Source organism: Spermophilus citellus (genome assembly GCF_964194105.1).
Source record: "Spermophilus citellus genome assembly, chromosome: 5".
Lineage (NCBI taxonomy): Eukaryota > Metazoa > Chordata > Mammalia > Rodentia > Sciuridae > Spermophilus > Spermophilus citellus.
In genome coordinates, this window is record NC_138186.1 from 55,019,024 (window position 1) to 55,044,205 (window position 25,182).

Sequence of the window (25,182 nt, forward strand, 5' to 3'; positions counted from 1 at the left end):
TTATTTATTTATTTTTTTATGTTGAATATCTTTTCATGTGCTGATTGGCCATTTTTGTATCTTCTTTGGAGAATTGTCTAGTCAAATCCTCAGCCCATTTTTGAATTGGGTTTTTAGACTCTTTCTGTTGAGTTTTAAGAGTCCTTTGTAGATTCTGGGTATCCTTATCAGACGTATGATTTGTAAGAATTTTCTCCCATTTCCTGGGCTGCTCTTTGATGAGGTCCACTGAGGCACAAAAATTTCGAATTTTGATTGAGTCCAGTTTGTCCATTTTCTCTTTTGATGCCTGTTTTAAGTGTTGTATTTAGAAAAACTTTTCATCCAATCCAGGGTTACAAAGACTTTTTCCTGTATTTTCTTCTAAAGATTTTATAGTTTTATTAGTGTTTAAATTGGCATCTCTGATGCACTTTGCTTTAATTTTTGTATATGTTGTGCTGTGACGGTCAAATTTCATTCTTTTGCAAGGTCATATCAGGTTTCCTAGCAACATTTGTTAAAAATACTGTCCTTTCCCATAACTGAAAGGTCTTGAGTATTTATTTCTGGACTCTCAACTCTATTTCATTACACACACACACACACACACACACACACACACTCACACATGTGTGCACATAGGCACATGAACACACTTCTGCTTACTCTCCTCACACCCACCATTTCCAGGTGGTGTCTCCAGTTCTCTGCTCTGTGCATTTCCTCTAATCAACACAACCCAAGGCCAAGCCTATTTGAATAGCAGAGCCTTTTCCTAGAAGTGATAGAGGGAGGGAGACTGTGGCCATTCAGAAATTAATTTTTCAACCCAATCCTGTATATAATTTACATTGTGTGCACCTTCCCTTATATTACAGAGTGTAGAACTATCTCAATGGGGCAAGGACAAGAAATACATGCTCGGAAGCTTGTCCAGATGTCAATGCAGCAGGTATGTAACAGGGACTACTATTGCAGCCTCTTTGCTGTTTGCCTCTGTCCATCTGGTCTACACAGGTGGAGAGCATCATTCCTGTGGTGCTCAACACTTATTTTTGGTTTATGCATTTATATGAATTTTATTGTAAATTTTAACCTTAAGCTAGTTTCCTCCTGACAGTTCATGGGAAAGCTCGTTCCATTTATTTATTTGGGTAATGGGGATTGATTGAACTCCTCAGGGCATTTGACCACTGAGCCACATCCCCAGCCCTATTTTGTATTTTATTTAGAGACAGGGTCTCACTGAATTGATTAGTGCCTCGCTTTTGCTGAGGCTGGCTTTGAACCTCCATCCTCCTATCTCAGCCTCCTGAGCTGCTGGGATTACCAGCGTGCGCCACTGCACCCAGCGCTTGTTCCATTTTCTATAGCATCTGTTCATTTTATTTTCACTTGTTTATTTATTTACAGCTTGGAAGACACACCTTCTAATACATAAGGATGCAGCTATAGCAGTCTTGGAATTTCATGATCCATATTGATAGATAGATAGTACTTAAAGAAGTGACAGATTGAGACAGTTAAATTTCAATTTTCAGTTAAAGACAGGCCTTCATTTTTCATTAATGGGTAGTTTCAGGAAAATAAGAAATGTTTGAGGACTTTATATTTAGATATTGATAATAATTTTTATTGGAAGTTGCAGGCTGAGTGGAATAGTAAGAAATAGTTTCCATCACATCTAATAAATACACAGGACATTAATTTTCTAGAAATGTTCTGTAGATAGCCATCTCAGCTATAATAAGAAATTGCATCATTTATAAAAATAAAATAAGATCTTGGTTTATTTTTAAGCTTTTGATCTCATCATGTCTGTAGCAACTTGGGCACAGCTTTTCCCTGGGAATTAATGACGAGAGAGGGTTAATGGCCTAAAACTTTACTTGGGTCATCAAAATTTAAAGCTAGTCATTAATTCTGAAGTGCCCTAAGCTTTAATCTTTATCACTTAATTAAATTCAATAATAAATTATATTTAATTTATATATATCAAAGCAATTATATATAATTATTTCTATCCAGGTCAAGTGTTTCACTCTGTTGAGTGATCGGACAATTTAACTTTGGACTTAATTTATTTAGTTTTGAGAGTGAGAAACTTTTAAATTTAAATGCTATATTCACGTTAACCTTCTTTGGAATACTGAGTTTTTGTAACTTCCATGTCCTGGTTCTCACAGTGGGATAAGTATTGATAGTAATAGCATTATCAGAAAAAATAAATATATATATATATATATATATATATATATATATATATATATATATATATATATATATGCGTGCAGCCACAATGCCACCTTGAGAGACCTCAAACACTTAGGGTAAAGCTGACATTATGGCATACAGAGTGAGGGACCAGAAAGTAACCGGGTTCATGATGACACAAACTAAGCCTGAATTCCAGCTTCCTCTGGACACCCCCTGTTATATAGACCAACGCATCCCCTTTGCTATTTAAGGCAATCTGAGCCATATTGAATGTGCCGTATCTATGCCTTATCATTTATTTATTGCACTCAGTATTTTGCAGCTGTATTTGTCAGATCTAGTTATGTAATGGAATTGAACTGTTGTCTGCTTCTCATAGGGTGGTGATGGTGATGTGACATATTGCTAGATAAGTAGTTTTATCAAGTATATTTTAGATAGTGCTTATTAAGTTTTGTGGTTTCAGAGGTGTGTGGGGAGAGCGATGACAAAGAATAAGGGTTACTATATTGGCAGCAAGTGTCACCAAATATGTTGACAACAACTCGCACAAGATAATGTGTATCTTTCTGTGCAACTTTGGGGGTCAGTGAGCCAGCCTTGGTCTGGAGGCAGTCTATTCTGATTCGCATTAGGCAGGACAATCAAAGTTACCATTCCCACCATTAGATGGTGCACACACTGTACTAATAGAAGGCTGCCCTCGAGTTTTGATTTCTGTTCCTTTCTGAACCAGGGATGGCAGAATATACTCATTTTGAACCCACTTGATTCCAAGCAACCAGCTTGTACCAGGTGCAGATAGTTTATACTCTCAGAATAATCAAATGCTTTAAAGCAAAGATGTTTTTTTAAAAACGTTTTGTGCATTTTGTTTTATTAAAATCATATCCAGAAAATTACAAGAAATAAATATGAACTTATATTTGGATACAGGGTGGTTGGGTATTACTGCAAAATTGTCACCTTGGCTTGGAATTCATGGAGGAATTACTGGAGACACTAATGACCGTCGAAGCCAATGATGATACTTTCCGAGTATGGATAACTACTGAGCCCCATGATCGATTTCCAATTACTTTGCTTCAGGTTTGTTACCATAAGCATCTTTTTGTTGAGAAATGGCATTACTGAGAGACAGAAACAAGATAGGGCTTTTTGGCCCAGTAGAATCTGCCCTATAAAATCTCACAATCATCAAAATCTTGACTATAATCATTCAAGCTATGTAGTACATATTTCCACACTAGCGTTCTAAGGCGCAGTACTCATTTATTGGGTTTCAGCTCTGATCAGTGGGGTTAGTTTATACAGTGCTGAATTTCAGCCCACATTGTGTCAGTAAGCAGATTGCTGCTCTGAGGTATTGTGATTTCTATTTTGTCCTTTAGAGTAATGTTTAAAACAAAACAACCCTTTGGTTTTTACGACAGACTTCTATCAAATTCACTAACGAGCCGCCCCAAGGAATGCGCGCAGGTTTGAAAAGAACATTTGCCGGGATCAATCAAGACCTTCTGGACATCAGTAATTTACCCATGTGGAAGCCGATGCTTTACACAGTAGCATTTTTACACTCCACGGTGCAGGTAACTTGGGAAAGCAGTTTTTACGTTTGGGGTTTGCTGACGATGTGTCTATGTGTCACGGCCTCTGTGCAGAGGGCTTCTGGGACCTGCTGCCTGCTGCCAGCTGCTCTGTCCCCCTGACCTGCTTCCTTTTCCTGTATGTCACCTCCCCAACCTGGCGTGGTGTGTATCTGCTGTGGGTTTCACATGTGTCCTCAGCCTCCACAGGAGAACCTAAGAGCCCGAGGGCAGACACAGTCATTTGGTGACTGCTGATTCTACTGCTGTCCCAACAGCTTCTGGACATGGAGCTCAATAAATATTTGTAGAGTGAAGAGAGAGAGATTATTGAACGAGGAACTTGGTCTTGAAAGTGCCTGTGCTGGCCGGGAATTTTATGTGCATCATCTCATGTGACAGCAGGGGCCACATTTCAAGGCAGGGTTATCACCGCCTCAGAAATGAGGAAATGGAGACTCCAAGTGGTTTAGCACAAGCTGCACATGGTAGATCTGGAACTGCCTGGCTCTGGCTGATTGACAAGTGGTTTGTCCCGCTGGTTACCCAACAGTGGTGGCAGTGCTGGCAGGAGGAGGGGGGCTCAGCAGTGCCCTGCCTGTCTCAGGTTGTTCACTTTCTGCTTTTATAGACTGATTACTTCTATAGTGACTCCCAGTTTTATGGTTACCAAGCAACTTCTCTGTACGTTTTTAAAAACTTTTTGTTCTGCGTGTGAGTTTTATATATTGTCTGTGTTGGAAAGCCATGTAACTTTGATGCCCTCAGCTCACTCCAATGAAGAGGCTCCTTTAGCTGCCTTCTTGCATTTCTCCTCCCCCAAGGCTGGGGTGAAGGACAAAATGAGCCCCCTGCCATGTCCCAGGAGTCAGGCCTCAGCTGTGCACAGGGAGTGCAGGGTTCCCCTTTTTTCCACCCCCTGCCCAAGCACAGAGGGGAGTTCCGAGCTCACTCCAGAAACTGCTGGGTGTATTTACCCTCTCTGTTCCTAGCACTTTCCTAGGTCCCATGCTGCCACCGGAGAGGGCTGTAGGGTTATCTGTGTTCCCAACCCTGAGAGAGTTAACACTGGGTTGCTTGCTTTGTTGGCGATTATTTTTACTAAGTTCCATCGTGGCCTTTGGATTATAAATTATAGCTTTCAAGTCCCTGAAACCTATTTCATTCATTCTTATCTGAGAATGGTTTGCACTGCTAGACCTTATTACACTCTAATACAAATATTGCTTTAACTCTGCTACTTAATTCCCCATTCACAAATACTGTATTTTATGACTCTGTTCCTAGTAGTGATGATTCAACTCTTCCACCGTGCTTATCTTGGGGAGAGGATTGGCAGCATTTTCCACGTGGTCAATATGGTGACCTTTGTTTTAGAGACCATTGCCCAGATACTAAACAGAAGAGCAACAGGACCACCATCTATCTAGTCATGGGGCTAAGGTGCATTTGCACTGAATAAGACAGGTGTTTAAGTTAGGAAAGAGATATATATAGCTAGGCCTGGGAAGCGGTAGTGGAGTGTCTATTAAAAAAGTTGAATATCTTTTTAAAATCAACTGATAATGTGTTAGAAAGAGTACTTCACTGGGGAGTCAGGAGGCCTGGACTTTAAGACTTGCTGTGAAATCAGTCAGCTAAGTGAAATTGGTCGGTCATATCCATCGTAGGGCCCCTGTGTCTATGTCTGTGTAGGTAGACCAGAAGACCCTTCTTCTTTCAAGCTTTTCTCCATTTCTAAAATTCTGACATCCAGTTATATGACATATAGGAAGGGCAGATCACTCAAATGTCTCCCCCAGTGCCTTTTTCATTAATCTCAGAAATACTTACTGAGATATTGCCTGAACGTTTTCTTTTATTTGGTTAGGATACAGTTGGATAGAGACACCCAGAGTTCTTTAGGGACTTGATATCCTGGGCCAGCAGCATCTGCTTGGAGGTTGAATCAAAATCCGCAGTGTAATAAGAATCCCAGGTGCTTTATGTGCTTGTGAAAGAGACACAGCTGCTAAAGGAGGGAACAATGCCAATTACACAGATTGTGACTTAGCTTCTTTTATCTCTCTAGCATTAGATATAAGGTACAAATACCCAATGTTAGTTAATTGAGTCCTTAACAGTGTATTAGTCAGCTTTCTGTCACTGTAACAAATACCTGAAATAATCAACTTGTAAAGAAAAAAAGGTTATTTTGGTTCATAGCTTTGGAGGTTTCAGTCCAAGATCCATTGGTTCTGTTGATTTTGGCCTATGGTGACACAGCACATCAGAGCAGCATCACATGCAAAAACAGTTTGCCTCATGGTTGGGGCACACAAGAGAGGAAAAGGAAGTGACTAGGGTCTCAATATCCCCTTCAAGGGCACACTCCCAGTGACGGAAGACTTCCCAGTAGCTCCACCTCAAAGGTTCCACGGCCTCCTGATAATGCCATGGGTTAGGGACCAAGCCTTTGACACGTGGGCTTTGGAGATACTTATTCGAATCATAGCATACACATATGCCTTGCTTTATCCAAACCTGATGTATGTGCTTTTGGTCTTGTGGAGACTGAGAAAAGGAACAGGGAATTGGTTCATGTCATGTAATCTGAAGCCGTAGAACCTAGGGGTAAAATTGACAGGCCCCTACCTGCTCCACGGTGTCATTTCTCTTGTTGAATTTGTGTGTTCATCAGTTTGCGGGCCTGATGTGTCATGTAGATCTATCGCTGCCTGTTTCAAAGAACGAAAAGAACATTCTTCTTTTCCTGGCTGATGGGCAGGTGGATTTGGCTGGTCAGGGACAACTTCCCTGGGCGGAATAGCGGTGGAGGCTGTGGTTTGTTTTGTCTGGTGAGATGGGAGCAGGCTTATCCAGGAGAAGGAGGGGCCCTGACTGCTGCCCCTGGCTACACAGGACAGCTCCCAGCTAAGCTCTGCCCATTGCACGCACACACCTGCCACTTCCCTCTCCTCCAGGAATTTACCATCCACACTGGGCAGGTGGCAGCTGCTCTGAGAGGCCAGTTCCTGCAGCAGTGGCCGCTCTTCCTGCAGCTCAGGGGTGCATCTGTCTTTGCCAGCCAGCCCTTCCTCCCTCCCCATGGGGGCTTTGCGATCCCCGGACCCTCTGCCTAGCTTGGCTACCACTCCCCAGGAACATTTTAGCCTTCTCTTGAACGTGGCCCTCAGGGGAGCTTCTCTCTGGCCCCAGTATACTCTCTACAGTCTCTTGGAACTCAAATGTAGCATCACTGTGGGTTCAGAGCAGGCCCATGTTCACACTGTGGGATTTTAAGTACATCGTCCTCTGAAGCCTCGGTCTTCTAGAACTCAACCATTACATTTCTAGTCTCTTTTCAAACCTTCCTACAGAAGGAAGGTTAGGATAATGTCCTCTGGTATTTTTCCTCTTGAGCAGCACATTGGGTGGAGGAAATGTCTCAAGCAGTGATTTTCAGCCAGAACCTGGGCCCCGGACCAGGCCACTCAAGTGAGAATCCTGGGAGGAGGAGCCCAGTCTTCTTGAAACTCCCCAAGTGATTTGGTCTTGCAGTGAGAACAGACACCCCAGGGCAGAACCTTCAGCCCTTTTTGACCTCTTTCTCATGGTTTGGAATTTTTCTCTCCCCACCACTTTGGTTTGCCCACATGGAGCCTTACAATGATTGTAAAATCCTCACATTTGGGACTTTTCCAATGGCTTAGACACAACTTGGTGAATTTTTGCTGCTGCTGATATTTGCTAAAGCCATTTTGCTACTGGCCCAAGACAGCAAGCCCCTAAAGAATTCTGGATTTGGAATCTGTATGGGCCTCCCGGGGCAGTCGCAAATGTGAAAATTTTATCTCAGCTCTTAAAAATAATTTAAATATTGAATAAAAAATGGTTGTATCACCAGGAAATTCCACTATTAATACTTCTTCATTTGGAAATGTGCTTATTACCCTTATGTTTTGTTTCCTCTCTCAAGTTGAGCCTTGATAGTTACTGCTTTCAAATTTAAGAGTGCTTATAAAGTTCTTGATTTGGGGATGCATGATTATAAAATTCTTAGTTTAAATTTTTTGGAATAACTACAAATATGATGCAGGTTTATCTTGTTATACTGGGATAAACTTGTGGTTCTTGCTATTTTTGTTAATTATTTTACCTATTAAAGTTTTATTTATGTTTTCTAGTCTGGATTATATTTTTCATTTTATATTAGCACAAATTAGCAAACTCAGGTAGTTAATGCCAGCTCCCTGGTTTTGAAGCTGTAGATGAAGTTTAATTAAACAAGAATGTTTAATATGTCATTGAAAGAAAGGAGTTAGGGTGTTAGTAGCCTTGCATTTGGAAAGAGAGAGAATGGCCCATCACTAATCCATTTGTCATATTAAGATGCATGTTAAAGTGAGGTCTCTGTTCACCACACATGCATCCCACATGCAGCATGGCAGGAGCTGGAAGTAAAAATGAAATCAATCAAATTGCCTATGTTAATGCAGCTATCAATAATAACACTATGCTTAAAAAATGAAAAATCTAGGGAAAAAAAGATGCTAAACCAAACTGGATACAGCATTGGGCCCCTGGGAGCTTCTGAGATAGTCTAAGAGAAGCTTTGAAATGGCTTTGACATTATTAAAATGATGGTTTCATTGAGCAGAATTTTCATCTGAGGAGTTTCCCATATTTCACTGTGTTTTGTATATTCTCTGGAATAAAAGGGAAGGAACTGAATTAGCTAGATGAAGCATACTGGTCGTCCTAAATCCTTGCTCTCCAGCTTAACAACATGTAATAACTCCTTGGACTGAGTGGAGCTTTTATGTTCAGACCTAACATTCTGTCCCTGAAGCACGCGGACACCAGTTCCTGCCACTCTCCAGAGCTGGCCCTCTCCCGCAGGAGAACCTCCCTGTCCGCAGTTCACAGACTTCACATTCCTGCCTTTGCTCATGGACTTTGCCACGCCTGGAAGTTTCTTCTCTTTTCTCAAAGAACAGCCTCCATTTCATTCTGAACTGAAATTTTTAAGACAGATGTGTCATGTATACAATAGAAATTTTTAGTTTTCAAAATGTCTTTTTCAGGCTCATTGCCTGTTAAATTTCAACAGTTAATCATAGTCACAGTCACATTGTCGTTTTCTTGTTTTCTGAGTCTTATTTTCCCAATTGAATTACAACATCTTGAAAATACATATATTGTAATTTTTTTCCCTATTGTACTACATAGGACTCATCCCATGTTTTCCAAAATACTAACTAAGCTGAAAACATTCAATATTCTAAATAAGTGTAGCAAAATTTGCTGCTTTTGATCTTCAGAATGAACACTTTGAGTCTATCCTGGTGGTTTGAGTTTGAATCTATCCTGATAGTATGCCAAGGTGATATTTCAGGGTTCTTTTTTTTTTTTTTTTTTCGATTATTGTCTCTTAGAGAGACCAGTGGCTACAAAAATACAGCAAGAAGTGGAAGGACTCCACTTGTGAAGGATTAGGACACGCACCATTATAGTTTGGATATAAAGTAGGGTGTTAGTGCAGAAATATTCAGAGGTATAATGATTGGGTTGTGAGAGCTGTAACCTAATCAGTCCATCCTAATAGGTAGGTGGGGTGGACTGGAGGGGTTAGGTCACTAGGCGCATGCCCTGGGAGGGCGCATCTTCCCTGTGGCCCTGCCCCACTGCCTGACCCTGCATGAGCTGAGCAGCTTTCCTCCACTGGGTCCTTCCCCCATGAGGGTCGACCTCCCCTTGGGCCCAGAGCAATGGAGTCGGCTGGCTGTGAATAGAGACCTCTGAAACCATGAACTCCAAGTAAACGTTTTCTCTTCTAAGTTGTTCTTGTCAGGTATTTTGATCACAGCGATGAAAAAACTAACTAGAACACTTACCCACTAAAATTTTGTCTTTTTTTTTCCTCTTTTTTCCCCAAGATGAGCTCAACTGAAGTCTATAACTTTAGTGAACCAACTTAAAAAAACTAAATGCTTTAAATGAAAATTGATAGCAAGTGACATAAATGTGAAGCAAATTTCAGCACGGGGGCAATTTTCAAAGATCACATTTTAAGGAGCAACTAAATTGCAATTGCTCAGTGCATATAAATGGGAGTGTTTCCATAGAGCCAATTTAAGCAGCTTCAGTAATTGGAAAGAAAGAATTATTTCTCATTCAGTCCCCTGTCTAATTGAACCTTAAATTTTAAAAATTAAGTCAAACACATAGGTAAAACTAACAGTGTAGGTTTTGATTTTCTTTTTTAAAAAATGGGAAAACATTCTCAATTCACTAAGTGGTTAGCAGTCTTAGCAAAACCAGCAGAATGGAAGAAATCCCAGGGACTGAAGGGTTAGCTGAATACATTTTCATCTTAATATCTCATAAACTCTCAACCTGCCCTTGCTTCCGGAATACCCTGGAGGAGGCTCACCTCAGTGTTTCTGAGGCTCTCTCAAGAAGTTCAGAACCCTGGGTCAGCCATGGATTTGACCTTCTTGGTAGTAATTGACCTTTGTGGATTAGGCAACCATGATTCTTTTCCTTTTCACTGTCAAGACCCCAAATCTGATTATAGGACCCAGTATTTCAACTTGAACAATTAGAATCCTGGGACTAAGAAACCACCAAGAGAAGCAGATAGTCTTGCTAGGAGCCACAAGCATATATACGATGTATGGCACCTTTGGTTGTAAAGTGACGCCAGCTAGCCACTGAGATGATTATGTTAAAATTTACATTCATATGCAAACTGGACTCCCGCTGTTCACCTTGGCCTGCTACCGGACTCAAGTTACGGGACTTTACGGGACTGCTGGAGAGTTCCCATTGGTTGGGGAAGGATAGTAGGAGGGAATTCCGGAGGAGGTGGGAGGAGACGGGGGGGTTCCGGTCGGCGCGCGGTTCCGGTCGGACACCCTCGTGGGAGGACCGGTTTTTGACTTGCTGGCGCTGAGAGTGTTAGCGGCTTTTTCAAAATAAAGTTTTGTTCCTGCTTGATTGGCTCGTGATTCTGTGCCCAGCCAAGACTGCGGCATTTGGCGGCCCGTGCGGGGAACGCCTGAAGCTTAGAGGTGAGTAAATTGCTCGCCCCTGAGGGAAGGCGACAGGATGGATGACCTTCTCAGAAAACAATGTGTTCTTGTTTTGATTTATTTTGTTTTCATTTCGAGCTCCCTAGCCCTAGAATTTTCTCAGGCGAACTGGAAAAAATGGTTGGCTCAAGGTTTGAAGTTATTCAGCCCTGAGAAAGAGAAAATTGATACAACCATTGTCTGCTCCGTCTTTGTTTCATTCTGCTTCGGCTTTGTTTTATCCTACCTTATTGGGTTAGGTTATAGTAGATTAGAATCCAATAAAAAACAAACCGAAAAACTGTTAAGTAAATTGTTAGAGGTCCAGACTATGGTAGAAAAAACGCTAGGTCAAGCAAAAGAGAAGGTCTCTCAAGCTAGTCAGACAGAGGAGAATTTAAAGAAAGCAAGCTTAGAGGACAAGCAGCCATCAGGTGGAGAATTACAACAGGAGGTTGCTACCAACTCCGTTCTATCACCAGAGGGCGTAACTCAGCCAACAGCTCCATCTACCGCTGAGCGGCCCTCAACTACCGTAGTTGATGGACGGAATTCTGAGGCAGGACCCCAAAGATTAGCATGCCCTGTACTTGAGCAGGCAGGAGGGCAACGAATTCACCGTGCTTTAGATTTCAAAACAATAAAGCAATTAAAGGAGGCTGTAACGACCTATGGGCCGCAAGCTCCCTTCACAATAAGCATGGTTGAATCTGTTACCAACTTGGACATGACACCAGCAGATTGGGCTAACATGTGTCGATCTGTGCTAAACGGAGGACAATATTTGTTATGGAAGGTTGCCAATGAGGAATTTTGCATGGAGACAGCTAGGCGAAATGCAGAAGCTGGGTACCCTCAAAGAAATATGGACATGCTTTTGGGGAAGGGACCTTATGAGGGTCAAAGACAACAAATTGAATATGACCCTGGTGTGTACGCACAAATTGCTGTAGATGCAGTTAGGGCATGGAAAACTTTACAGGGGCATGGAGACTTACAAGGTCAATTATCTAAGGTAATACAAGGAACTAATGAACCTTATGCTGAATTTGTAGATAGACTTATTCAGTCAGCCTCTAGGATATTTGGAAATACAGAACAGGTAATGCCATTTATAAAACAACTGGCTTATGACCAAGCAAATCGTTGCTGCAGAGAGGTCATTAGACCATGGAGACATGAGGATTTAAACACATATATTAAATTATGTAGAGACATTAATGAACAGGGGCAAGTCTTAGCAGCAGTACAACAGGCTTTAGATGCCAGGCCAAGAACATGCTATAATTGTAATCAAACAGGACATTTTAAAAGGAGTTGCCCCATAAGAGGAGGGTTTAACAAAGCTGGATATCAAAGGAATAGAATACCAGGTATTTGCCCACGATGCCGTAGAGGGAGACATTGGGCTAATGAATGCCGTTCTCAAACCACCATAGAGGGTATTCCGTTATCAAAAAACGGACAAGGACCAAGTGTTTACCCACGATATCGTGGAGAAAGGTATCAAGCTCCATTGCCAAAAAACGGACTAGAGGGCCCAATGCCCCGGGGCCCCAAACCACAAATATATGGGGCAATGGAGGAACCCAACAGCCCCATCAAGGTAGTGCCCAGGACGCATTATCCATTAAATCCCTCATCAGACAAACTAGAGGGAGCGCAGGGCTGGACATCTGCGCCTCTGCCAGAGCAGTACTAACCCCAGAGATGGGAATTCAAATCATTCCCACAGGAGTAAAAGGACCTCTTCCCCAGGGAACAGTAGGCTTATTATTGGGACGCAGTTCTTCTACACTAAAAGGACTTATGATAAGTCCTGGGGTAATTGATCCCGATTATGAAGGTGAAATAAAAATTATAGCTAGTTCTCCAAGAGGTATATCAGTAATTTCACCAGGAGATAGAATAGCACAGTTATTAATAATACCCAGCCTGCATGATAAATTTTCCAGTTGTAATGTAGAAAGAGGTTCCAAGGGATTAGGTTCCACAGGTGTAGATTGGGCTATGCTGTCTTTAAATTTAGATTCTCGCCCAATGCTAAAATTAAAAATTCAAGGACATGACTTTAATGGGCTGCTGGACACAGGAGCTGACCTCAGCATCATATCTCGTCAAGAATGGCCAAAACATTGGCCATTACAACAAGCCACTCAAACGCTTCGAGGCCTAGGAGTGGCAACAAATCCCCATAGAAGTGCTATGGTATTAGATTGGAGGGATCCTGAAGGATGTGAAGGAACTATACAGCCCTATGTATTGGATCATCTTCCTGTAAATTTATGGGGACGAGATGTCCTAGATCAATTAGGATTGACATTAACAAATAACATCAATCCTAACGCGCCCACTACTAGGGCTAAACAAGGCTTTAGGAAAGAAAAAAGATTAAGAGAACAAGAACAAGGTATGACAGCACCTATTCAAATAGATCAAGAAATAAATAGACATGAATTGGGTTTTCAGAAAGGGCCACTGAGACAATCAAAATTACTTGGAAATCAGAAAGACCAGTGTGGGTTCCTCAGTGGCCCTTGACTAAAGAAAAGATACAAGTAGCCCATGACTTGGTCAGACAACAGTTAGCGGAAGGACATATACAACCTTCCGTATCCCCCTATAATACTCCCATTTTTGTCATTAAAAAGAAATCTGGTAAATGGAGATTATTACAAGATTTAAGAGCCATTAATAATGAGATGGTTATTATGGGACCTGCTCAATCAGGGATTCCTCAATTGTCTGCTTTACCAAAAACCTGGCATGTTTTAGTTATAGATATTAAAGATTGTTTCTTTTCAATTCCAATTCATCCCGAGGATAGTCCACATTTTGCATTTACTATCCCTGCACTGAATCATGAAGGTCCTGATCAGAGATATGAATGGAAAGTACTCCCTCAAGGGATGGCTAACAGCCCAACTATGTGTCAAATTTATGTTAATAAAGCAATCCAGCCACTTAGAAACCAAAATCCTGAACTACAAATATTTCACTATATGGATGATGTGTTACTGGCACATAAAGATAAAAACACATTACTAGAATGTTATGCCACACTTACAAATTTATTGAAAAATTATAATCTAGAGATAGCAATAGATAAAGTACAATTAAATCTTCCAATTAATTATTTAGGAGTTCTATTATCCTCAACCATGGTCCGTCCACCAAAAATTCAAATACGAGTAGATCAACTCAAATCACTTAATGACTTTCAAAAGTTATTGGGAGACATAAATTGGATAAGGCCTTATCTAGGCATACCAACAGGAGAGTTAGGACCTTTATTTGATATTCTAAAAGGTCCATCAGATCCAAATTCACCCCGCATGTTAACGCCTGAAGCAAGAAAAGTATTAAAAATCATTGAAACATATATGGAAAAAATGCATTTGGATAGAATTGATATAAGTTTGCCTTTATTATTTATTGTACTACCAACAAAAAATATTCCTACAGGAGTATTTTGGCAAGAAGGTCCATTATTGTGGATACATTTATCTTATTCCCCTAACACTATTCTTACTAGATATCCTGAGGCTGTAGGACAATTAATACTCAAAGGAATAAAAGCAGCTAAGGGAGTGTTTGGGATTTCTCCCAATAAAATTATTACTCCATATACTATGGATCAAATTGATGAGTTAGCTAATGAGTTAAATACTTGGGCAATAATCCTGTGTAAAACTAGTGTTTCATTTGATAATCACTTACCATCTAATCCTTTGTTGTCTTTTTGGTCTAAGCATCCTGTAGTTTTTCCAAAAATGACAAGAAAAACCCCTATCATAAATGCTCCAAATATATTCACTGATGGGTCAAACAATGGTACAGCAGCAGTAGTTACTCCTGATCAAACTTTTACATTTTTAGTACCCAAACAATCAGCTCAAAAGGTAGAGCTTAATGCAGTATTACAAGCTTTTATGATGTTTAAAGATTCTGTATTTAATTTATTTTCTGATAGTCAGTATGTAGTTAATGCTATTAATTCCCTTGAAGATGCTGGTAGGATTTCCCCTTCCTCTACTGTTTTCTCTTTGTTTTCCGCTATACAAAGTCTAATCTGGGACCGAAAAGATCCATTCTTCATAGGTCATATCAGGGCACATACAGGATTGCCTGGAGCCCTTAGTATGGGCAATGAACTAGCAGATAAATCTACACATGACATACATATTTTCTCCACAATAGAAGAAGCTATAAATTTTCATAAAAGGTTCCATGTCAATGCTAATACTTTACAAAAGCGTTTTAAAATAACTAAAGAACAGGCCAGACATATAATAAAACAATGTCAAAATTGTGTGACATTTTTACCACAAGTTAATCTTGGAGTCAATCCTAGAGGACTAATACCTAACCATATTTGGCAGATGGACGTCACACACTTGCCAGAATTTGGAAAATTAAAATATTTACATGTTACAGTTGATACCTCTTCCGGATTTTTGATGGGCTCCCTTCATGCCGGAGAAAAAACTAAAGATGTTATAGCTCATTGCTTACAAAATTTTGCCACTGTGGGCGTTCCAAAACAGTTAAAAACGGACAACGGTCCTGGTTATACTTCCTCCTCTTTTAAACAATTTTGCTCATCATTTGGTATTACTCACATAACAGGAATTCCATACAATCCACAAGGACAAGGCATAGTTGAAAGAGCTCATCAAACTATTAAAATGTACTTATTAAAACAAAAGGAGGGAATTGGAAAGGGGTATATATCCCCCAAAGATAAACTTAAAATAACCCTTTTTACTCTAAACTTTTTAAATTTAGATTCATCGGGACTTAGTGCTGCGGAAAGACATTTGTACCCCAAAAATGTACATAAGCCTAAGGTACTTTGGAAAGATATTCTAACAGGACAATGGAAAGGCCCGGATCCAGTGATAGTCTGGAATCGGGGCGCTGTCTGTGTTTTCCCACAGGATGAACAGCAACCGATTTGGATTCCAGAGAGATTAACTAAAACAATTTCTACAGAAAAAGAAGATGATTTGACTCAAATCCATAACAGCTGACATCCAGAGCTCCAGCTTGGCTATTCTTACATCTGCGACAGTGATTAACCAAGGTTTTTTTTTTCAGTATCTATTTTATTATTGCATTTTTCCACATCATAAAGTTCTATTTTATTTTTGAGCTCATACAAACCTAGGTTAATGTTTTTCTGATCAGTTTTATTTTTTGACTGTGTTTTATTTTTTATTTATTTATTTATTTATTTATTTATTTATTTTTTTTTTTTGACTGTGGAGTTTTTAAACATTGCAATGGAGATTTCACCTAAGTATAGTTACAAGGCCTTTATTTACTATTGTCTTATGTGTTGTATGTTGTGTGCACACTTCTGTTTTGTGTTGTATGTCTGTATGTGTGTATGTCCATATTTCTTATATGAGGAGCGCTCATGAAAAAATGGATCCGAATTTTTTCTTTATTCACGTGATTTATATGGTTTAATTTAAATTAGGTGAACAGCTGTTTATGATTGTTGTTAAAGATGGTTAACAGATCTGTTTGTTTACTAATTTAAATTTGGTAAACGGCTGTTAAGGATTGTTTTTAAAGGAGTTTAACAGATCTGTTTGTTTACTTTCACCTTTTCTTTTTATTATATTTAATAATTCTGTTCAGGATAATGTCTCTTTACCATCATTGCCAGAATTTCCATCTCCATCCCAATTCCAGTGAAGACTGAGATAAAACCAAACTACAGCTTCTATGATAGCTATCACAGTAAACTGTATAAACTGATGCATCAATGAATATAACTCAACAAGTAATGCTATCAAGGACTTGATTTACTTTGGGAGGATATGGACATATTGATAGACTCCTCCAATTTGAACTGCTTGCAGAACTTGCCTGGACTATATATCAGTTGCATACATTGTGAAATATCATCTGGTGCACCGAATTGTGGTACTGCTGGCATATTTTTGCTGATGGTGTCACCAGTGATGCAATTTCCTTGCCAGCTCACCCCATGTTTATTGTGGTAATACTGGCATATCTTTGCTGATGGTGTCACCAGTGACGCAATTTTTCCAAAGGAGCCGTCAATTGGCTTGGTGTCGTGGCATTTCTGTATCCTCCTCCCTTCTACTAGTGATGGTCTAAATTTGGGGGCCAACAGAGGTGAGGCAAAGAACCTCACCCCCCCACTGGCACCAAGGCTAAATTTGGGGGCCAACAGAGGTGAGGCAAGAACCTCACCCCCCCACTGGTGCATAGGCCTATCCACAAGCATGGCTGAATGCTGGACCGGTAGTCAGCGACGGGTTGCTCTGATTACAGTGGATTCAACCTAAGACAGGAAGCTGACGCCTAAAGGTCAGTTCTCCCATGACGGGTAAGAACCATATGTTAAATTGGACAACCTACCAGGCACGGTCCCTAGCCACATTGCTTGTTGCTTAATTAAACAGAAGGGGGCAGATGCTAGGAGCCACAAGCATATATACGATGTATGGCACCTTTGGTTGTAAAGTGACGCCAGCTAGCCACTGAGATGATTATGTTAAAATTTACATTCATATGCAAACTGGACTCCCGCTGTTCACCTTGGCCTGCTACCGGACTCAAGTTACGGGACTTTACTGGACTGCTGGAGAGTTCCCATTGGTTGGGGAAGGATAGTAGGAGGGAATTCCGGAGGAGGTGGGAGGAGACGGGGGGGTTCCGGTCGGCGCGCGGTTCCGGTCGGACACCCTCGTGGGAGGACCGGTTTTTGACTTGCTGGCGCTGAGAGTGTTAGCGGCTTTTTCAAAATAAAGTTTTGTTCCTGCTTGATTGGCTCGTGATTCTGTGCCCAGCCAAGACTGCGGCATAGTCTAGGGCCAAGACACCCACTCTTGTGCCTGGGACCACAGTCTCTCCACGTAAAGCCGTGGCCTCTACTCCTCATGTGCCTCTGTGCACTTCAGAGCTCCTGAGTTTACAAGTCTTTCTACTATAAACTCCAGGTAGCAATTCTGAACCCCCAGTTTGAATCCCTAGGAGGAGTCTGGTTCACTCTTCTTGGGCTGGTTGTCTATCTTTGATCAAATACTAATTTGGGGTGGCATGAAAGTTCCATTGTGCAAATCTCTGATGCCTGCTACCCTAACCTAAAGAAGTACAAGTCAAGAAGTAATGGTAGCAGTTTCCATTTCTAATTGTTTTTCTTCCTTTCTTCTTTTGCCTTTACTCTTATCTCCTAGGGTCAGAATGTCTGGACCCAAGTTAATGTTAGTGGTTTATCTAATATTTTAAAAGCATCCCCTGAATATCAGTAATTAAAACCTTCATGCTTTCTGAATTTCTTCTCTGAGCTGTCCATGATTTTGCCCAAGCTACAGTTTGTTTAGATTCCTTTAAATTCTGGGATAACTCAGGATTTGATGCTTGGGACAGTGTAGTAAGGATTGGAATGACGTGCAAAACGGCAACATGTGTGTTTTGGGTTGGGGAAAGCAGAAGAGAGAAAGAAAAGTCATTATGTATTAAGAAGCAGAGAAGTAGATTTAAATCTTTCCATAGATGGACAGGGACGCTATCCCCCACTTAGGTCCTCACCTCAGGCATTAGGATTGAAGGTCCAAATAAATCACTGGGACTTGCATGGAGACTGGTATGTGTCAGGCAGGGAAACTTGAAGGCATGAGAACATTGGGACCATTGTGGAGTTTGATGGGAGATCAGGGCCTGAGGATACCAGCTCTAACACTTAGGTGCTTTTAAAATGGTCCCCAGAATATCAAAGCAATTGAGTCATTTGAACTGAGTCCAGTTGGTTATTTGTGGGTAATTTGCCAATTCTCACCAGTTAGTTACTATTTCAGCTAAGCAGAGAGAACAAAATGAAGGAAGTGTGAAATTTTTAAGACAGATGTGTCTTGTATACAGCAGAAATTCTTAGTTTTCAAATTCTGAAATGGCATGATTACCACGTGAGACTAACAGGGAGTCTTCATGCTCTTGAATGCTTGAGTTATCCAACTTGACAAACTCTTTTTTTTTTAATTTTTTAAATTTTTTTTATTTTTGACAAACTCTTGAATTTAACATTTCAAACTTTTCAAGGGTCTGATAACAGTTAATCCACCCAATATTTATGAAGCACCTACTGCTTTTTTCTGAGTTGTCACTGGAGAACTAGACTTTTTTTTTAAACCCATGATCATAAACTTGGCAAATATGTGGAGATTTATTTTTATAAATCATTTCAGTGTAGAGTCATGAAATAATATTTCTAATGGTTCAAGTATCTAAAATTGTATATGCTGTTCTTTGAAGATAATGTCAACTTATCTTGATCACAAGATTTTAATTTTATACCTTATTTTAATAATAATAAGAAAGGATCACATTCATACAGTTTTGAAAACCCGTCAATACTTACTTTTTCTCTGGTGTTTTTAAGGAACGACGGAAATTTGGTCCCTTAGGATGGAACATCCCTTATGAATTTAATTCTGCCGACTTCTCAGCCAGTATTCAGTTTATTCAGAATCACCTTGATGAATGTGATATTAAAAAAGTGAGTGAACCTTTTCTTTGTTCTATTTTTTTTATTTGTTTTAATTAGTTACACATGACAGCACAATGATCTTGACATATCATACATTTGAATCAGATGGGATATAATTTCTCATTTTTCTGAGTGTACAGATTGCAGAATTACATTGGTTCTTTTTTTTTTTTTTTTAATTGCAACTTGTGATATTGAGTGAGCCTGCTGAGGCTCCCCCACACCCTTTCCAGGGGCCTGGTGGCTCTGATCAGCTGTGTGCTGGTCCAGCCTCTCCCGCTTCCTCCATAACAAACTCATACCTGAAGCTGCCCATGGCTGCCTCCAGGTGCCACAGGGCAATGCTAGAGGAGGCCTGCCTTCAGTCAAACTTGCCTTCTCTGTCCTGACTGCGTCTCCTTAAAAGAGAAGATGTTATCTGCCAGTCCACCAGCAACTTTCTATTTCACCTTAAGTCACTTATTAGTTTTGGATATTTTTTAGTTGTTGACAGACCTTTATTTTATTTATTTTATATGTGGTGCTGAGAATCAAACCCGTGCCTCACACATGCTAGGGAAGCACTCTACCACTGAGCCACAACCCCCCCCCCTGAAGTCTAATGTTAGCTTTCGCTTTCTCATATAAATAGCCTTGATTCCGAATGGTGGTCACTGGGCTGGGGTGTGTGGGTCAGTGGTAGGGCCCTTGGTTTCAGCCCCAGCACAGGAAAAAAAAAAAATCTAACAGTGGTCATTGCTAAAAATCCTGTGGCAGGTCTGGGGGTTGTAGCTCAGTTGATAGAGCACTTAACCCATGGGTTCAATTCTTGGCACCATATAAGAATAAATAAATAAAATAAAGGTCCACCTACAACTAAAAAAATTTTTTTTAACAAAATTGTATGGCACTTTGTAGTTTTCAAAGTGCTCCTGTGCAAAGCCTCATTTTTGTCTTTGCCCTCTGAGACTTTACTGAGAGGCCGGTTTTACTGACGAGGACCAGAAAAGACAGACAGGAGATGTCCTCAAGCTCACAGAGAATGAAAACCCAGTTGTTCCATCACCCATGTTCTAAAGGGTTGGAGATCTGGTTCTTCCAGATCTTGGGCAAGTGAATGAACGTTGGAGCCTGTGTCCTCATTTATAAAGTGGCTGTGGATTCTGTCAGGAGCAAGTGGGTTGGTATTTGTGAATGCATAGTGTATGTATAAATGTCACTTTTTCCGTCTGTCCTGCCTTCCTTTCCACAGTAGGCCTTCAAGGTAAATACAGTGACAGGATTGTGCTAGGGAGCGTGATGAATGTTAACCTGGACAGGAGGGATCACTAGAACCAAACCATCAAAGGGATAGTAAATTAAGAGTACGGCAGTTTGATGAAAAATTGTATTGTATGGGTTCAGATTCTGTGGCTATTTATCATGTTGGTATAAGCAATAGTTACCTGGAAATAGTTGCTTTAAAAGGCAACTGAACTGAAAAATCAAATTTTAACCAAGAATAAAAATAAGAATCAGACACCCTCACTTCTCCTACCCCAAATGTATGGAGAATTTCTTTCTTTTTTTTTTGTAACAAAAATAAAATAACTGTTACTATCCAAAATATATTGCCAGTATGAGATTGATATCAAAATTAATGAACACTTAGATGTAGTTTTAGCTCACAGATTGAGATGGCAAAAGAGTGCATTGTAGAAAAACCTTGTGAATAAATACTTTTCTAGTTGTTCTCCTACTGATTCCAGAAAATATATTACTAGGAAAGCACATTAAAGAGTTGATTACTTGATTTTCCTCCTTTCTTCACTAAACACCACTTTTTCCCTCTGTAACAGCTTGGCATGATTGTAATGACTGTTAGAGGTGATTACATCCACAGAGTGAAAAATAGTCTTTTTTTTTCCAATTTTAAATAATCCATGGGCAACACATCCACTGGTGTTTTGTATTGTAGATTTCTCTTTGGAGATCAAACTATAGTGGTTCCAGCCATGTGATAGAGGTATTAATGTAAGATAATGAATAATTCTAAAACACATCATTTTAAATACAATCTAGCTAGCACTCCCTTTCCCAGACCTTTCTTATAGAGAAAAACCTGAATTATTTGTTTAGATTGACAGTGAATAATCCTTTTTTTATTTCTGATAAAGGGTGTGTCATGGAGTACAGTTCGGTACATGATTGGAGAAGTACAATATGGAGGCAGAGTGACAGATGACTTTGATAAACGTCTGCTTAATTGCTTCGCTAGAGTAAGTCAATTCATGGGAAGGAAAGCATGGGGGCAGTTTAATTGTATTTTCTTTTTAAACAAGCCTACTTTTTATTTGTGATGGGTATGCCAAACTTAAGGGGGGAACAGTATAAAGAAGAGTTGCTAAAAACAAATTAGCCAAGAAGTGCACCTGCCACACACATCCCCATCCTTACCAACAAAATAGCAATCTACCTGCGGTCTGAGCAGAGCAGTGACAGTTCTCAAGGGTCTCGGAATCCTTTCCTGTATGGGTGAACTGTCCACGCCCAGGCCTCCCTCCACCCGTCCTCCACATTCTCCATTTCCTGGTGCCTCACCTAGGAGGAAACACTGGCCATCATTTCTATACCTCTTCCTCTAAGAGCAAGATTCATGGTGACTTCAAGCCCAAAAATAATGGATGAGGGAGTCACCATAATTTAAATTTTTTAATTTCTTCTGTTAAATTGGATGATTGAAAATGGATGAAGTGTTCAATTTTTTTATAATTTTTCATTTTTTTTAATCCAGTGAAATCTACATATAACATATTGGTAATCATTTTTTAGAGAAAAATATTACCTGGAAATTATGGTTTTCACATCAAGGTTAAATACTTATAACTAATACCTACCAACCTCAAACTCTTCTTATAGTGTTCTACATGTTAAAGAAGCAATAAACATTACTTAAGTAGGAAAAAAGACCAGATATAGGGGTATTTATGATTGTTAAGTTCTTTATGTTAGGACCTATGTTGTTAATTCTCTGTTTCTGTAATTTTATTTTCTTACTTTCCCTTTTTTAAAACAAAATTAAAACCTAAACAACCAGGTACAAGCTACAAGCCTCTGGGATACTTTGGTAAACTGGGGGTTGACCAAAAATCTGATTTTTCTTTGCACCCTTAACATGTCTTTGCATGCTTTCTCATAAGACAAAGGTGGGAAATACCAAGTGTTAGAAAGGACGAGGAAAGGTGGATGCCTTTGTGCTCGAAGATCAAATTGGTACAACCTTTCTGAGATACCTGCTGAAGTCAAGTATCCCAGGTAGATACATCCCAGAACATTTCAAGGGAAAGTCCCCAAATAGGCATATACAAAGTATGTGTTGATGGCAACACTGGGAAAGGAGCTGACGGCAGCCATCATTGGGTGGTTTCCCTGGAAACAGATCCTAACTCAGAGATTTGCATTTGGGTGCCCCCTCCACCCTTCTCCCAGGGGACCCTTCTGCTAGGGCAGTTCCTGGGGACAGACAATAGCTAATACTCTAAACAGCTGGGAGAGTGAGTGCCTGGGTCCTGAAGGAGGATCAGGTGGTGTATCTCAGTGTCCACCTCAGAAGCCCAAGAACCCTGAGAAAACAAGATGGAGTGGATGGACACGAGAGAGTGCTGTGCTCACCCTCTGGGGTGCCTGCTAGTGTGCGCTCAACCACATCAGCTGTGTGAAATGATAGCTCTCTGAACCAGAATCTTACTCCTCAGGATATGTCCCAGAGAAATTCTCACCATGAACAAAGATAGTATGTTTGTGGTGCTGGGAAGCTGAAGGAAACAAGTGTCAGTATCTATCACAGGGAAAGAGACAAGTTAACTGTAGGTGCTTATGGCGGTAGCCGAAGCAGCACCGGGGAGAGATGATCCATGCGATGTCCTGCATGGATCTTTAAACAGTGTTGATTGCAGCTGGAAAAAATAAGATGTGATCCATAAAGTAACCTAAGTATATTGTACAAGGATAAATACATATTTAAGGACATTAGCAAGTCCCTTTAAATAGATGCCCTCAGAAGGAAGGAGACTGTATGTGGATATCAGAGCTGAATGGGGAAAACTAAAATAAAGGGACGTGACATTTTTCCATAGAAATGGAATGTAGAAATTGACAGCGGAGAAATGTAACAGTGGTCCACTTTGTGCTTTAATTATAGCCCTTGCTGCTCCACCACTGCAACTTATTTTTTTAAAAGGGGGCAGGGGCCATGAAAATAATAATATGATAACTAGGGAACATGAGAAAGGTTTAAAAAAAAGTCTTAGTAGTATACTTGGGCAGAATAATTATAAAAATTATAAGAGTATCTAAAATTGAAGTTTCAGCAGTAAAGACTCTGAGAAGTGTGTGTGTATAAAAATTTAAAATTTTTCTTTCTTTCTTTCTCTCTCTTGCTCTCTCTCTCTTTATTATTATTATTATTATTTGTGTGTGTGTGTGTGTGTGTGTGTGTGTGTTTCTTAGAATGGAACCTAGGGCTACTACTGGGCTACATCCCCAGCCCTTCTTAAGAATTTTTAAATTTTGAGACAGGATCTCACTAAGTCACCCAAGTACCCTTGAACTTGAAATCCTCCTGCCTTTGCTCCTGAGTAGCTGGAATTACAGATGTGCATCACCATGTCCACCTTATTTTTTTTTCTTTTTAATTAGCATATAATAACCGTATATCTCCATGGGGTACAGTTTGATGTTTCAGACATTATATATTTGAAATCAGGGTCTTGAGCATGTCCAGCTTCAGGATACATCTCACGGAACCGACCAGCAGAGTGCTGATGGAATCTAGTGTGTGGGGAGAGAGTGGTGTGGGTCAAGGATCACTACTAGTTTTGATTTGATCAACTGGGGAGGGTGGAATGATTTCCAGAGGAGCAGAAGGGCTGCAGAGGAATGAGTTTTATTAGCTAAGGCTGGAAGTTGGGAGTTCTGTTTGGATCATGTAACATTTGAGTATCAACTACACATCCCCAAAACATAAAATATATATTTAAAGAATACATTCAAATAATTTAACACAAATCAGAAAGGTGCATAATGCATAAGCATGCAGCTTAATATAGCCTTTAACTCTGAACCTTCCAACTTGTATCTTCCATTTCTACCTGGGCTGTTTGGGTTCCACCTAATTTTTTTAAAAAATATAATATATATATATGTGTGTGTGTGTGTGTGTGTGTGTGTGTGTGTGTATTGTAGTTGGACATGATACATTTTATTTATTTATTTATTTGTATGTGGTGCTGAGGATCAAATCCAGTGCCTCACACATGCTAGACAAGACAAGTGCTCTACCACTGAGCCCCAGCCCCAGCCCCTGGGTTCCACCTTATTTTTTATCTCCCACCTCTATTGCTCATTATGATAATTTTTATAAGCAGAGCCAGTTTAGATTTAGAGGTATGTATGCAGGTGGTTTTGCATGACACCCTCACGTTCCCCTCCTCCCTTCCTGGCAGGAGGGCCTCCCATTCCTCTTGGTGGGGAAGAGCATGGGTGGCTGCAGGAACCTCTAGAGTCAGTATGGGGAGATGAGGCCATTTTCTGCTGGCTGCATCTATGTTCTGAGAGAAATAAGAAGCAAGGTCATTGGCTGAGGAGTGGGGAGAGGCGAGTTTGGGATGTTTGAAGAGAATGGATAAAGTATAGCTTTCTGAGAGAGTAGGAGAGGGAATCTGTGAGTCTGATAGCTGTTTTCTGTCTTCCCCACTAGAATGTAAACTCCTTAATAGGAGCCGAGTCTTCCTGGTCTCTGTACCCCTCTCCCTAGTGCTGAGAACTCACTCATGCATGTGTGTTGCTGGTGAGCATC

At 40.3% G+C, this 25,182-nt stretch overlaps 1 protein-coding gene across 1 annotated transcript in view; it reads left to right on the top strand.

Moving 5' to 3' along the window:
- The window catches only part of DNAH8 (dynein axonemal heavy chain 8), a gene marked incomplete at its 3' end in the record, with an annotated part of 273,605 nt that overhangs the window by 204,967 nt on the left and 43,456 nt on the right, over positions 1-25,182 (top strand). Inside the window, exons 79-83 of the mRNA XM_081294489.1 lie at positions 861-934; positions 3,136-3,288; positions 3,633-3,788; positions 19,260-19,376; positions 21,503-21,604. Coding sequence (XP_081150615.1) covers positions 861-934; positions 3,136-3,288; positions 3,633-3,788; positions 19,260-19,376; positions 21,503-21,604 — 602 coding nt within the window. The remainder of the gene's footprint in view (positions 1-860; positions 935-3,135; positions 3,289-3,632; positions 3,789-19,259; positions 19,377-21,502; positions 21,605-25,182) is intronic.